Source organism: Punctularia strigosozonata (genome assembly GCF_000264995.1).
Source record: "Punctularia strigosozonata HHB-11173 SS5 unplaced genomic scaffold PUNSTscaffold_19, whole genome shotgun sequence".
Taxonomy (NCBI): domain Eukaryota; kingdom Fungi; phylum Basidiomycota; class Agaricomycetes; order Corticiales; family Punctulariaceae; genus Punctularia; species Punctularia strigosozonata.
Window position 1 is genome coordinate 484,311 of NW_006767451.1, and position 13,041 is coordinate 497,351.

Sequence of the window (13,041 nt, forward strand, 5' to 3'; positions counted from 1 at the left end):
GAGCTACAGCCCCCGCCGCTCGCGCCGTCGCCCCAGGCCTCGCCCCGCATGCCGAGTGGTCATATATTACCGCCGGAGGGCTGGATCCCCCGCGCGGACGAGGACGGGATCTCGCTGCCACCGCCGTGGGCGATGGGAGGGACGACGTCGCCGCGCCCGCCGCCGCCGCGCGAGCTCGCGGTGCACCGCTCGGAGGACACGATGAATACGCACACGAACACGGATTTTGCGAGCTTGCGCCAGGACCCGCGGGAGCACGTCCGCGTGCGCGATTTTGGGTACGTCAACGCCGTTCCACGCCCGACAGAGTCGGTCACGGCGAGCACGGCGAACTTGAGGAACAGGATGAGCGTGGTGCCGGAGGTGGTGCCGACGCCTCGAGTGGGCCGCAGGGCGAGCGTGGCGCCGACGGAGGGGGGAAAGAGCGTGAGGAGGGAACAGGGGTTGGGGTCGATGAGGGCGAGGACGCCGGAGGGCGATTGGGTGGAGGTTGGGACGGAGGGAGAGATGCCTCAGACTCAGGGAACGCAGCAGTTTGCTGATCAACTGCGATACTCCAACCCGGACATCGCGCAGGATTGGAGAGACCACGCGGTTCAGGAAGTATGGACTCAGGCACTTTTGTGTGCTGTTGGCGTGAGCTGATGCTTTCTTGGACGCTATAGAGGACGCAGAGCCCGCCGCGACGAGGCCCCCCGTCGATGCGGACAAGGCCGTCCAAGCTGACCACGCCTGCCCCTCTGGCTCCGCAGTCCGAACAGGGATCAAGGTCTGGCGGGCACACCCGCCAGAGCACCGCGCTCTCCGGGACGTCGGGGACCGAGATTGGGATCAGCGTCGTGCCCCCGGTACGTCGTTCTTCAATATCGGTGCCAACCTCGAAGCTGACCAGCTAGATCACGCGATAGACGCGGTCCGCGACCGTGACAGGCACACCTGCGACGCGTCGTTCGGGCACCGGCATGCTCAGTCCGCTGGGCCACATGGAGTCCATACATCAGCGAATGGCGTCGCCCCGCGCGCTTTCAAGCCTCGGCCGACGGCCCAGCCGCGAAACTCTTGGGCATCGCCGTTCCGCGTCGCTCAGCGCTGCTCAGCCCTTCGCCGGTGGCGGCGGGTCCTATCGGCAGGCACCATCCCGTGTAGGCTCGGGCACGCCGGGCTCCGTCATGTCTGGCGGGGGCGGAGGCGGGGGCGGAGGCGGGGGCGGCGTGCAACGCGTCGGGAGCGCATCGAGCCAGGTGCCGCTCTCAGCGTCCAACTTGTCCGACCACAATGTGTCGACCTCAAATCTAACCGCTGGTGGAGGTGGGGGACACTCGCGCACGGGCGCACAGCCGGATCTGCGCCGCATGCCGTCGTCCACGTCGATCGCGTCCGTGGCGTCGCGTGGGTCGTACAAGCACTACGACCCGCGCGAGTACGCCGATCCGGCCGTGCTCGCGAGCCAGAGCGTAGAACGCCTCAGTGGGGACTCGGGGCCGAGTCCAGCAACGCAGGCGAACACGCTCGCCAATGCTGCCAGTACTGGGCGAACACCGAGGTTCGGGACGAGGCCTTTGTCGTACGTGTCCGGGAGATCGGGGAGGTGATTGTTGCACGGTCCAGGGCGGCTTCATCTGTTGGTCATCTGTGATTGTTATTTTGGAGGGTGAATCTTTTGCTTGCATTTATTGTGGTGCTTGCTGTGAAATACTGTCTCGCCATGCTTTGCGGAGTTTGGGGAGGAAACCATACATTGACGGTGAACAGAAGCGCGTCGGTGGCTGAAGGTCGCGCGTCGGCTAAATTTAGACAGGCTGGTAACGAAGGCTAACATCGTTCTTCCTCTCGCCCTCCCGACATGATCTCAAAGTCGGGGTGTCTGGGTGCTGCAAGCCAGAATTTGCACAATGAGGTTTCGTATTATTCGCCTTCCGTTGCGAAGTATTCGCCACGGTCGTCGACGAGCAACCAGATTCCTGTGTTATTGACGGTTGCCGCTGATCTTGCGTTACCAAAGCATGCAACCCCTCCACCAGCGGGTGTAGCACAAGGTCTTCCATCACTCGATCGGCGTCGGTATTGGCGAAAACCGCGTCAGGACATAACCATAGTACGCAATACCTCTGAGTTCATCTTGATCGGGTCCACGCTGGTGGTCTCCGGAGATCGCAACAGTGCGTTCCTTCCATGCGGTCCTTCTTTTATTAGATGTGCTGAATTTAGCTACTGCCAACTCCACCGATATTTTGCGGATATAAAAGCAGCTCGTAGACGCCATGGATTGACATCGAGTTCGTCTCGGTAAAGGGTTGCAGCTACGAGACAGCCTCAGGACTCACTAGCCATGTTCCGCTCTTCTGCTCTGCTGTCTCTGCTGCTCCTCGCCATCGGGGGTTATACGACCCCGGTTGTGCGTGAGCCCTCCCCCGTCAAGCTGCCGTTCGCCGTCAGGTCAGTCGGGCCTTCTCCACGCGCATGGCAAACAGTATTGAATACATGATATGCAGGTTCAACAACGGCACCAACGGCGTGCTGAACGTCGTTGAGGCTGACCGCGCTCGTATCAACCTCATCAAGGAGAAGGGTGCCGCGCTCGCTGAGAAGCACGGAAACACGCACAAGCGCACGTCATACTCCATCAGCGTCACCAACACGGCCGTCACCTACGTCGCTAGCGTCGGCGTCGGCAGCCCTGCCACGTCTTACAGCCTGCTCATCGACACCGGGTCCAGGTAAACATGGATGAGCTCCGACGAGATCCTTTCTCATATGGTCTACAGCAACACTTGGCTCGGTGCTGACAAGAAATACGTCAAGACCAGCACTTCCAAGTCCACCGGCAAGTCCGTCTCCGTGAGCTACGGCTCTGGCTCCTTCTCCGGAACCGAATGTCAGTTCAGTCTTGGACCCAGTGGAAGCGCATCATCTCATCCTTTGCTTCTTACTCTTCAGACACCGACACCGTGACCCTCTCGTCTGACCTGGTCATCACCAAGCAGTCCATCGGCGTTGCTTCCACGGCGTCTGGCTTCTCCGGTGTCGATGGTATCCTCGGTATCGGCCCTACCGACCTCACCGAGGGCACTCTTGGCAGCTCCTCGTCCACCAAAATTCCGACCGTCACCGACAACCTGTACTCCCAGGGCACGATATCGGTACGAGCCGTTTCCCGGTCTGTTAATGACTGCCTGCTAAACCGCTCTCACGCAGACCGCCGCTGTCGGCATCTACTACGCCCCCACCACCGTTGAGTCGACCACCAACGGCGAGCTCACCTTCGGCGGCGCCGACAGCAGCAAGTACACCGGCTCGCTTCACTACGTTTCCCTGACGAGCACCTCGCCGGCCTCGGAGTACTGGGGTATTGATCAATCGATCAAGTACGGCTCGACCTCGATCCTCAGCTCCACCGCTGGTATCGTCGACACCGGCACCACCCTCGTCTACGTGAGTCGCTCGTCTGCTCACTGCAAAACGTATCTTGTCTGACCTATATCCTCCCTAGCTCGCCACGGACGCGTTCGACAAGTACAAGTCCGCGACGGGCGCCAAGCTGGACAGCACGACCGGCCTGCTGCGCATCACGACCGCGCAGTACAACGACCTCTCCGACCTCGTCTTCACCATCGGCGGCAAGAAATACACGCTCACGCCCAACGCGCAGATCTGGCCGCGCTCGCTCAACTCGTACATCGGCGGCTCGTCCTCGCACATCTACCTCGTGGTGAACGACATCGGCTCCAGCTCGGGCTCTGGCCTCGACTTCATCGACGGCTACACCTTCCTCGAGCGCTTCTACACCGTGTTCGACACCACCAACAGCCGCTTCGGTATCGCGACCACCGCGAAGACGACCGCCACCTCCAACTAGGCGCGCGTTTCAAGCTCTGCCCCCCTGGCTGCACACCAGGGTGTTGGACATGGCTCTCAGCCAATTGCAAGGATGGATGGTATGATTACGGATGGAATGTATCGCATCAATGTTGTAACGAGCTCGACCGCAATGGAACTTCGGATGTACTGTGTCTGTTGGCTCGCTAGAGCCGCACGAGGATCCTTATTCGATTGAGACTGAAGAATCGAACGTCGATCTACTCTATGGTACTTTGTGGGCAGACCGTAGACGATATCGCGATCGCTTCGAATTCGAACCACTTTCTGTAGTGCGGAACTTGAATAGCGTCTGCATATGAACTCCCGCGGAAACCGCCCCTGAAGCCATTTTCGCTCGCTCGTCGGCTTCAGCCTTCACAAATCATGAGCGACGACGAAGATAACCAAGGGCTCTCTCTAGACTCTGTCTTCACCGTCAGTCCAGCTCATCTCAACCTTGATCGGGCCTATGGATGTCCATCGCGATGCGTTCGATAGGAAGAACCACGACCACCTTCGCCTGAACCCACTTTTGCGGTCTACCGGCGACGGGTCAACGACTCGGATCCGGACTCTTCGTCATCTCTTGCGGAATCGACTTCTTGGGCGGAGATAGAGATTAAATTGGTCGGATCGCATCCGCTTTGGGGGCATTACCTGTACGTATCCGAGTAGAGACCTGGTCCCCGTTTGACGTGAACGTGCGCTCATCCCGTCGTGCTTTCAACAGCTGGAACGCGTCGCGCTCGTTCGCGTCGTATCTGGACCAACACACGGAGCTTTTTCGTGACAAGAATGTGCTTGAGCTGGGTGCAGGAGGTGGGCTTCCAGGGATAGTCACCGCGCTCGACGGAGCACGTTATGTCAGTTCCAAGTTTGACCGATCGGAGTCGAGACTGAGGTGGCTGAACGTGGCGCAGGTCGTCCTCACCGACTATCCCGATGCTTCCCTCATCGACAACCTAAAAGTGAACGTGGACAGGAACGTCCCTGCTGCAGCTCAAAGCGCGGTCCATGTTACGGTGACACAACGTCTGCCTCGTGCCTTTCTTTTACACCATTTCTGATGATGTCCATCGCATGTCCAGGGCTATATATGGGGTCATGATGTCGATCCCTTACTGCAGCAGCTACAAGAAGGCGAAAAGTTCCATCTGATCATCCTCTCCGACCTCGTCTTCAATCACTCCCAGGTAAACCGAACGCGCCGTCCCAATTTCGTACACCGAGCTAATGGCATGATGCGATCAGCACGACGCCCTTCTGAAGACGTGCGATCTGGCGCTCGCCGAGCGCCCAACATCCCCAACGAGTTCTGCTTCCTCCTCCGCCGAAGAAGCTGGCCCCTGCGTGCTCGTGTTTTACACGCATCATCGACCCCACCTGGCGGATCGCGACATGCAGTTCTTCGAAAAGGCGCGCGAACGACGTTGGCGATGTGAAGAGATATTGACAGAACGCTTTCCGGTCGGTCACATCGCACCCTTCTTCGCTATCGCACGAGGCTCATCCGATTGCTAGCCCATGTTCCCCGACGATCCAGGGGAGGAAGAGGTCCGGAGCACTGTCCACGGGTGGCGCTTGACGAGGATGCAGTAGTTAGTGCTTTGTGTTCCTACGTATCCCATCGTCCCTGTAGCTGAAATGTAGAGCAGGGTCCGAGGCTCCGGTCACCTTTTGTGGCGCCGCCTCGCCTGGAAAATGACGTGAGCCGTGCTTCCGAGTTCCCGAGCGCCTTCCTTCGAGTTCCTTCGTCGCTGGGGCAGCGTTAGCCGCGAAGAAGCCGGGGTTGACAAATTGTTGCGGGCCAATCAGGAGTCGGCAACCCTTCGCTTAGGGGCTTCCTTCCACCCGAGCGCGTACTGCTCGGCGCTGGCGACGGGGATATATAACGCGTTTCCTGGTGCCCAACGGCCTTTTTTTCTCCTTTCCTCAACGCACCTGCGTCTGCTCTACTCTGTTCAAGTGTCCACCGGACCTTCCCTCCAATCGCCATCTCCCGCCCCCCACGTTCATTTCACCCCCACGTTCTTTGAAAATCCAATCATGAAGGGCTTGTTCTCCATCGTGTCTGCTGCGCTGTTCGCTACGGCCGTCATCGCCGTCGCGCCGCCCGCAGAGCTCGGTCCGCTCGACGGCCTCGTCGACGGCGCGCTCGGCGAAATCACGAACATCCTCGACGTTCGGGATGATCTGCACTTCAACCCGGTCGATATCGAGCTGAAGACCCTGGCCACCGGCGAGATATCGCCGCGTTACATGACCAACGCCAAGCGTATGGCTCGCGGCCTCAACCCGAAAGCGCCCGTGAACCTGCGCGACCTTCGTCAGTCCCTGCCTTCCGCAATGTCGCGGTACTCCTCTCTAACCACACGGCCCTACTTCAGCGACTTCCACCGTGTCCGCCACCCTGCCCAAGCGCTCTACCGCGCCAAACCTCAACTCGTGAGTTGAGAACAGCGTTGACACGCAGGATAGCGCACTAACAAGCGATCGCGCAGCCGTTCTTACACTGGCACCGTGTCGGTCGTTTCCAACGACAACTCGTCGGTCATCGGCTACGTCTCTGCGTCGCCGAACAAATACGGCCAGTACGGCCTCTGCACCGACGTCGACGCCGCTCTGAAGGTGTCCTTCACCGTCTCGGACGATTCGTCGCCGTTCGATATCACCGCGTCGAACGGGATCAGCGACTTCCCCTTCTTTGGCGCCATCGTCGGCCACGCTAGCAAGGCCGTCGACCTCGTCTCCGGCGCGCTCAACTACGTCGCGCTCGGTGGCGTTGAGCAGTGTACGTGCCGCTACATGATTCTCGCTCGAAGACGGTGTTCACAAAACGGCATTCCGCAGGCGGCCTCGGCGCGATCCCCTCGATCATCTCCAACGCGTTCTCGTTTATCACCGGCATCTCCGTCGCCGTCGAGAGCGCGATCTGGTCCATCAGCGACGACCTCGAGCTCAGCCTCGGCTGGGTAAACAGCGACGGCTCCAAGCCCGAGTCGACCGACCTCGTCTACGTCTCCACCGAGGATGCGCTCGTCCTCACCGGCGACCTGCCCGTGTTCCGCAACTCCTTCGGCTTCTCCGCGGACGTGTCCGTCTCTTGCGTACGTTGGCTTCGTTGGCGTCCGCTTGCCTATTGTAGCTGACATGGATATCTCTTCCAGTCTCTCAAGCTCGTCGTCTCCTGAGGAGAGAGTCAGAAAAACCCCTTCGGATTGTGTGTGCTCCACTCGTCGGACGTTCATATCGTACACTACCCATAGATCCCCTAATGTACGAGTGCGAGCCAATAGACTGTCTGACCATGCCGCAACGACGGAGAATCCCACAATCATCGAGCACGATCATTCGAAAACGACCAGAACATCGCCGGCGTTGACTGACGTGCCCTCCCGGATGCCCCTGCCAAACGCCTTCACCCTCCTGCCTACGTTCTCTTCGCCTGCTTCGACATTGATCTCCGTCTTCATGGCCTCCAAGATGACCAACACGTCCTCTGCGGACTGCACCACATCGCCGACCTCGCAGCGTATTTTCCAAATCGACGCCGACATGGAAGAGGTCACCGAAGCGCCCCCTTCTGCGTCGCCTACGTTCAAGATAAGCAAGACGATCATTATACACGCTCGTTGACGCAGGTTGCAATGTCCACTTACCCGCTGTAGTGTCCACGGCATTGGGTCCATTGTCCTGCGCAATCTTAGCCTTCTCGGCCTCCCACTGCGCCAGTAGCTCGGCCTCTCTGTAGCAACAAGCACTCAGCATCGATGCGAATGCGAGGCGGGAGCAGCATAATTACATTGCCTCCTGTTTCGCCACAGCGGCACTCTGCTTGTGCTTGTATACAGCGACCTCGTCTGCGATGGAGTCCACAAATGCCGTATACCGCGCCATGGAGAACGTCGCCTCTTCAATCTGGATATCATAAGCACACGGGTAGGCGCTCGATCCGGGCGGAGGGTCTACCTTTATCTTGTATCGGCCGGCGTCGAAGTCCCTCAGGATCTACGGATGAATATGTGTTGAACGACTAATCCCATCCCCCCCCCCCGGGATACTCACGTCCAGGTATTCTGTCTCTGAGACTGGTTCGAATCGTACCTTCACCTTGTCGGTCAACAAGGCCGCATACTTCTTTGGGAAGGAAAACTCACTTGGTCGAACGCGTTCAGTAGCCAAGGCCTGTCGGGTTGGAAATCTGGTCCTTTGCCCCATGTCTGCCAAGCCGGTAGAGTCCGACCGTACAGCTGATAACCTTGGCAGTAAACGCGTCGGCAAGCACATCAAATATGGTAGCTTCCGCAGACACTTACCGCCCGGAGACTCGACGGGATATATGGCTGCTACCAAACCAGCGATGCCGATGGCCCCCTAACGGCAATCCCGTCAGCCCGGCACCCCTAGACAATGTTCATGAAAGACAACCCACCCGGGGAGTATACGTCCGCGACGGGTTCATCTTCTGCGCGACGAGCCGGCATCTGGGGTCTATCTGCTAGGAGCTCAGCCAGGGCCCTTGGACGGGCTTTCCATCGCGGCTCACGGGTATGAGGAACGGACAAGCTAGATAGAACCCGACGCCAAACACGAGCTGAACTCTAATGAGCACTCAATTCAGAGACGCCGCATGCTAAACGTACGAAGTCTGATTGCACGAGGAGCTTCAAAGCCTCGGCCTCTCCTCCATCCAGTCCATTGTTCTTGGCGAGATATTCTACGTTGCTGGGCAAGTACACCGCTTTGTCCCGTATGCTCCGCATGTAGCGTTCCAGAGCCTCCCTATTCCATCGATCGTCCAGCACAATGGGAAGGGTAATCCTTCGCCCAGGGAACTCCATAGATTCCAAGGTGTTAGGCAAAGATTTCTCAACCTCGACCAGTATAGAGAGGACATTGTCCTGCGAAATTTCCAGGGGATCGTAGTGTACCTAGAGATCCAAGTGTGTGTAAGGGCCCATGTATGGACAATGCGGTATGTTGCATGAATCACCATAGTTGATCGTATGCATGGCGCAAAACCACGGATGCCGTTGACTTGGCGACGAAGCACTCCACCCTCCAGAGCGTGAACGCGAACACGCATGGCGAAGTCAAGAAGCATCGGCCCATATTCCACCAGAACGGCCGAGTCGCCGGCCTGCATATGGCGTGGTGAGCTACGAAACGTGGCCTCTGGAGAAGCACGGACCTGCCGGAAAACCACCCTTGGTCGCGGATTCGACAGTGACGGTTCCAGAATCAGCAGCTTGGGATGCGAGGATACTTCAGATTCTGGTTCGTCTGCGCCACGAACGGGCCACGTCGATTGTCCGGTTCGTACGTGGTCTTGCACTGCTGATATCCAATCGTGTTGGAGCCGAGTGAGCCCCGAGGCCTTTTCGAATGATATGCGCCGGAAGCGAATGGTGCACCCCAGGCGCAGTTGCCCTAGCTTCCACCTGCGAGCAATCACTACCGAAAGCACCTTGACCAAGTTTGTAATACACACCTTTCTGAGGTGGCGACAGTGCAGAAACATACGTAACCGCCCATGTCCGGACCTTCGTTAGTCAATATGACGGGCGTGTCGCCGTTGACGTTGATGGAGCCGAGGGCGTAGCCATTATCATGGATATTGCTGGGATGCGAACCGCCTTCTCCACCATTCGGACGAGCCCACTGAAGCTTGGGTCCCTCTAGCCGAATCCCTGGAAAACCAAATGAGCGGCACGAAACGAGTATCTCTGTATGACTGACCCATGCGATTGCTAGATGCGCTGACTTTCCAGTTCGTCGAGTAGAACGCTTCAACACCCGCGGGCGTGACGAAATCCTCATCACCGTGTGGGCCGGCAAGACATAGTATCTCCCATGCATCCGGGTAATCAGGAATCAATGATGATGGTATCGGCGCGGCCCCTAGCTCGTCGTCTTTTGGTGCGCAATCGCCCAGCTCGATATGATCACCGGCAGTCAATGAGCGTCCCTACAGCAGATGAAATAGATCAGTCACGTTTAACGATCTGTGCACTACGCGACTCACCTGATACCCTCCTAATCCCATGGATGTGGACTTCGATTCCAGATACTTCGGTATCCCCGGGAACCCGCCCCTCACTCCAACGTAAACTCTCATCCCTTTCTCCTTCAAGGTCCCGACGACCAGCCTGCCGCCCGCCGGTACCACCACCTTCGTCCATATCTTCTCCGGCTCCCCGTTGATAGTCAGCGATACCGGAGGACCGCAAACCGCGACGACGGTTGATGCGTGGAAGTACAGTTTGCAACCGGTGAGAGTAACTTCGAGAGCTTCGGCGTTGACGTCGTTCGAAACGAGCGCGTTCGCCGCCATGAATGCCATGGGGTCCATAGGCCCGCTACGAGGCATACCGAGCCCGGTCAGGCGCCCAGGCAGATCTTGAACGGTGGTCTCAACCCCGCCCGCAATGACGTCCATTGCTCTGGCAAAGGCAAAAGCATGAGATTCGAACGATGCAACCGCGGTTGCGACTCCTTACCTGGGCGTGAACTTGAAGTGCTCCAAAAATGTGGTCATGGCGTTCCCGTGCTGGAAAGTCTTCGAGCTACATACAGCGTCGAGGTACGAGACGTTGTTCGGCGAACCGAGAATCTTTGTTTCCGATAGAGCCTGCTTCAGACGCGAGACAGCCTCAGATCGTGAAGTACCGGTAACGATCAGCTTGCATGCCAGCGGATCGTAAAAGGGTGTAACCGTAGTGCCGGTGCCAACCTAGCACGCGGGTCGGTTACGGCAAAAGACGGGTCTGGACAAAGCTTACTTACCCAGTTTTCGAGCCTGAGCCAGTCTTCTTTCGGGAATTCTACGAGTTGGAGCACCCCAGGCGATGGCTTGAAGTTGGCTGCAGGGTTCTCGCAGTACACCCGCGCTTCGATGGCGTGAAGTTGTGCGGTGTTCGATCCATAGCGTGACTGGTCCATGAGATCGGGCGCTAGGTGGACGCCAGCGCGTTCCGCGATGCCTTGCTTAATCATGAGCTCTACGAGGTCAAGACCGGGATGAACGGCCTCTGTGATCGGGTGTTCGACTTGCAGGCGGGTATTCATCTCCAGGAAGAAGAACTCGGCAGTCGAATCGTCCACGATAAACTCGACTGTCCCTGTAAAGGTTGGTTTGCCACGGTGAGATGCAGTCTTGACAGGGTTATACATACCCGCAGATCCGTACTTGATTAACTGACATAGCTTCACCGCTGCATCATACATCTTCTGTCGTACGTCTGACATGACGGTTAGTTGAAGAATACTCCAATGGGGAAAACATGGGCACCTGGATGTTTGTCCATGAACGAACTTGGTGACTCTTCAAGGACTTTTTGATGCCTTCGTTGGACGCTGCACTCGCGTTCGCCCATGTGTATCGCGTGTCCGTGGCCATCGCCGAAGACCTTGGTATATTGTCAGTTCACTTCGTAAGGTAATCGAAGAGGAATCTCGGTACCTGTACTTCGATGTGTCGAGCGGACGGTATGTAACGTTCGAGAAAGAGGCCGTCGTTCTTGAACAGGGACTGTGGCGTACGCGATCAATCCCGGTCAACCCTGTAGTGCACGCATAATGGCACCAGCTCACTTTGGCCCGACCTTTCGTAGCCTCGAACTTGTCCTCCAGCTGTTTCGCGTCATTGCAGACGACCAGTCCCATGCCACCTCCCCCTGCGGTACTCTTCAACATAACCGGCCACCCGATCAAATCCGCCGCCTTGACCGCATCGCGTACGTACGTGACCAGCCCCTCAGTTCCAGGTACGACAGGTACCCCTGCCTCCTTCGCCATCGTCCGCGCCTCGTGCTTCAACCCCATCTTGTGTATCACTTCCGCGCTCGGCCCCAGGAACGTGATGCCATGCTCATCAAGTTTTCTCGCGAGTTCTGCGTTTTCGGAGAGGAATCCGTAACCGGGATGCACGAGCGTCGCGCCAGACTTTACGGCAGCAAGCACGACCTCGTCGACATCCAGGTACGAGAGGCTTTCGCGAAGAGGGACAGATTGGTCCGCGACCGAGGCGTGGGGTGCGGTCGCATCTGCGGGAGAGTAGATCGAGATAGTGTGAAGGCCAAGTTTTCGTGCGGTGCGGAGGATGCGGAGGGCGATCTCGCCACGGTTTGCGATGAGCAGCTTCTGGTCGTCGAACCTCATAGCTCCTTCCAATGCTGCGGACAAGGCTACAATGAAGGCGTCCCGGTGAGATGCTTAGAGCCTTATCAACGTTGGACCGTAGTGTGTGCGCATGACGAGCGAACTATTCCGCACACGGCCGCTTCCTTATTATGGTGCCGTGAGTGAACCGAGTATTTTGGTCCCCAAGGTCAAGTGGCGCATCTCAGTCATATAGCGTCTACACTCGTGTACCACAGCATAGCAGAGAGCCGGTGTGTATGACGAGCGTTCCGGATTTTCGCAGTGCAGGTCATGATGCATGATGGTCGAAGTAGAACCCGCGACCTGCCTTTGTCGCCGCCGACCACTAAGCCTGTCCGGTGCGTCGCTTTACCTGAAAACCAGGCTCCTTAACCAGCCGCTCGTATCGCGTCGAACTCCCAAATCCTAGGGCGGTAGTCAATGTTGTAACAGAGTAATAGATCATGTGAACTCAGGGGTAAACAATCATGTGATCTTTCCTTTTATATCCTGGGCTTGGGGGAGTACGACGCGATAGAGCGGCTGGCGGATCATGTATTTCAAATTCTCGGCTTCGCTCGGCATACCCGCTCAAGAAACACGCCTATTCCGAAAGCGTGATCCGGCATAATACAAAGCACCGCCACAAGGACCCCGAGGCCCACCGTAGCCTAATTGCAAGAAGTTTCGACAGTTCAGGCCGGTCCAATGCATATTACAGTACAAATCACTCCCTTAGCAGAGTAAGCACCCTAAGTACGAGAGCAAGCGGCCTGAGCAAAAGTGAGGAGGGAAGCAGGAGGAAACAATTGTTAAAAAGGGACGCAATGGTCGGACTCGAACGCGCGAGGCGGACTGCCACCAAAACCAATAGTAACAGACACTTAACCGGTGAGCTAACACAACACCGATATCATGCGGAGCGTAATTGTACATGACCTTGTTTATAGGTATAGCACTGGACAAATGTACAACAAAAAGCAACCGCCGGGGATCGAACCTGTGCATTCCTGCAAAAACAACAGCTCAAACACGACGCAA

General features: G+C 57.5%; 5 protein-coding genes across 5 annotated transcripts; 4 read left to right on the forward strand and 1 right to left on the reverse strand.

Moving 5' to 3' along the window:
• The first annotated feature begins 17 nt into the window (after window positions 1-17).
• On the forward strand, window positions 18-1,732 carry PUNSTDRAFT_55764 (uncharacterized protein). The gene is made up of 3 exons (XM_007388623.1): window positions 18-603; window positions 666-848; window positions 909-1,732. The coding sequence occupies exons 1-3, from the start codon at window positions 49-51 to the stop codon at window positions 1,590-1,592; spliced, it is 1,422 nt and encodes a 473-aa protein (XP_007388685.1). The 5' UTR covers window positions 18-48; the 3' UTR covers window positions 1,593-1,732.
• Window positions 1,733-2,329: 597 nt separating this feature from the next.
• Window positions 2,330-3,856, forward strand: PUNSTDRAFT_108696 (family A1 protease; the record flags this gene model as incomplete). The annotated part of the gene is made up of 6 exons (XM_007388624.1): window positions 2,330-2,436; window positions 2,493-2,717; window positions 2,766-2,875; window positions 2,938-3,140; window positions 3,196-3,432; window positions 3,491-3,856. 6 exons carry the CDS (start codon window positions 2,330-2,332, stop codon window positions 3,854-3,856), a joined length of 1,248 nt encoding a protein of 415 aa, XP_007388686.1.
• A 386-nt stretch (window positions 3,857-4,242) lies between these two features.
• On the forward strand, window positions 4,243-5,457 carry PUNSTDRAFT_76907 (uncharacterized protein; the record flags this gene model as incomplete). Its single annotated transcript, XM_007388625.1, has 7 exons — window positions 4,243-4,293; window positions 4,357-4,517; window positions 4,589-4,721; window positions 4,779-4,880; window positions 4,947-5,051; window positions 5,110-5,325; window positions 5,380-5,457. The coding sequence occupies 7 exons, from the start codon at window positions 4,243-4,245 to the stop codon at window positions 5,455-5,457; spliced, it is 846 nt and encodes a 281-aa protein (XP_007388687.1).
• Window positions 5,458-5,904: 447 nt separating this feature from the next.
• Window positions 5,905-7,049, forward strand: PUNSTDRAFT_116663 (uncharacterized protein; the record flags this gene model as incomplete). Its single annotated transcript, XM_007388626.1, has 5 exons — window positions 5,905-6,184; window positions 6,246-6,303; window positions 6,360-6,649; window positions 6,709-6,965; window positions 7,026-7,049. The coding sequence occupies 5 exons, from the start codon at window positions 5,905-5,907 to the stop codon at window positions 7,047-7,049; spliced, it is 909 nt and encodes a 302-aa protein (XP_007388688.1).
• A 156-nt stretch (window positions 7,050-7,205) lies between these two features.
• On the reverse strand, window positions 7,206-12,018 carry PUNSTDRAFT_76855 (urea amidolyase; the record flags this gene model as incomplete). The annotated part of the gene is made up of 19 exons (XM_007388627.1): window positions 7,206-7,441; window positions 7,518-7,603; window positions 7,661-7,823; window positions 7,994-8,116; window positions 8,175-8,232; window positions 8,291-8,353; window positions 8,405-8,452; window positions 8,502-8,789; window positions 8,852-8,998; window positions 9,050-9,299; window positions 9,350-9,548; window positions 9,598-9,826; window positions 9,884-10,301; window positions 10,359-10,591; window positions 10,645-10,979; window positions 11,034-11,099; window positions 11,150-11,267; window positions 11,321-11,389; window positions 11,452-12,018. The coding sequence occupies 19 exons, from the start codon at window positions 12,016-12,018 to the stop codon at window positions 7,206-7,208; spliced, it is 3,696 nt and encodes a 1,231-aa protein (XP_007388689.1).
• Between the last annotated feature and the right edge of the window lie 1,023 nt (window positions 12,019-13,041).

Coding starts and splice junctions, on each gene's coding strand:
- PUNSTDRAFT_55764 (XM_007388623.1), top strand. CDS start 49: ATGCCGAGTGGTCATATATTACCGCCGGAGGGCTGGATCCCCCGCGCG. Junction 604..665: donor GAGACCACGCGGTTCAGGAA/GTATGGACTCAG, acceptor TGGACGCTATAG/AGGACGCAGAGCCCGCCGCG. Junction 849..908: donor GGATCAGCGTCGTGCCCCCG/GTACGTCGTTCT, acceptor ATCACGCGATAG/ACGCGGTCCGCGACCGTGAC.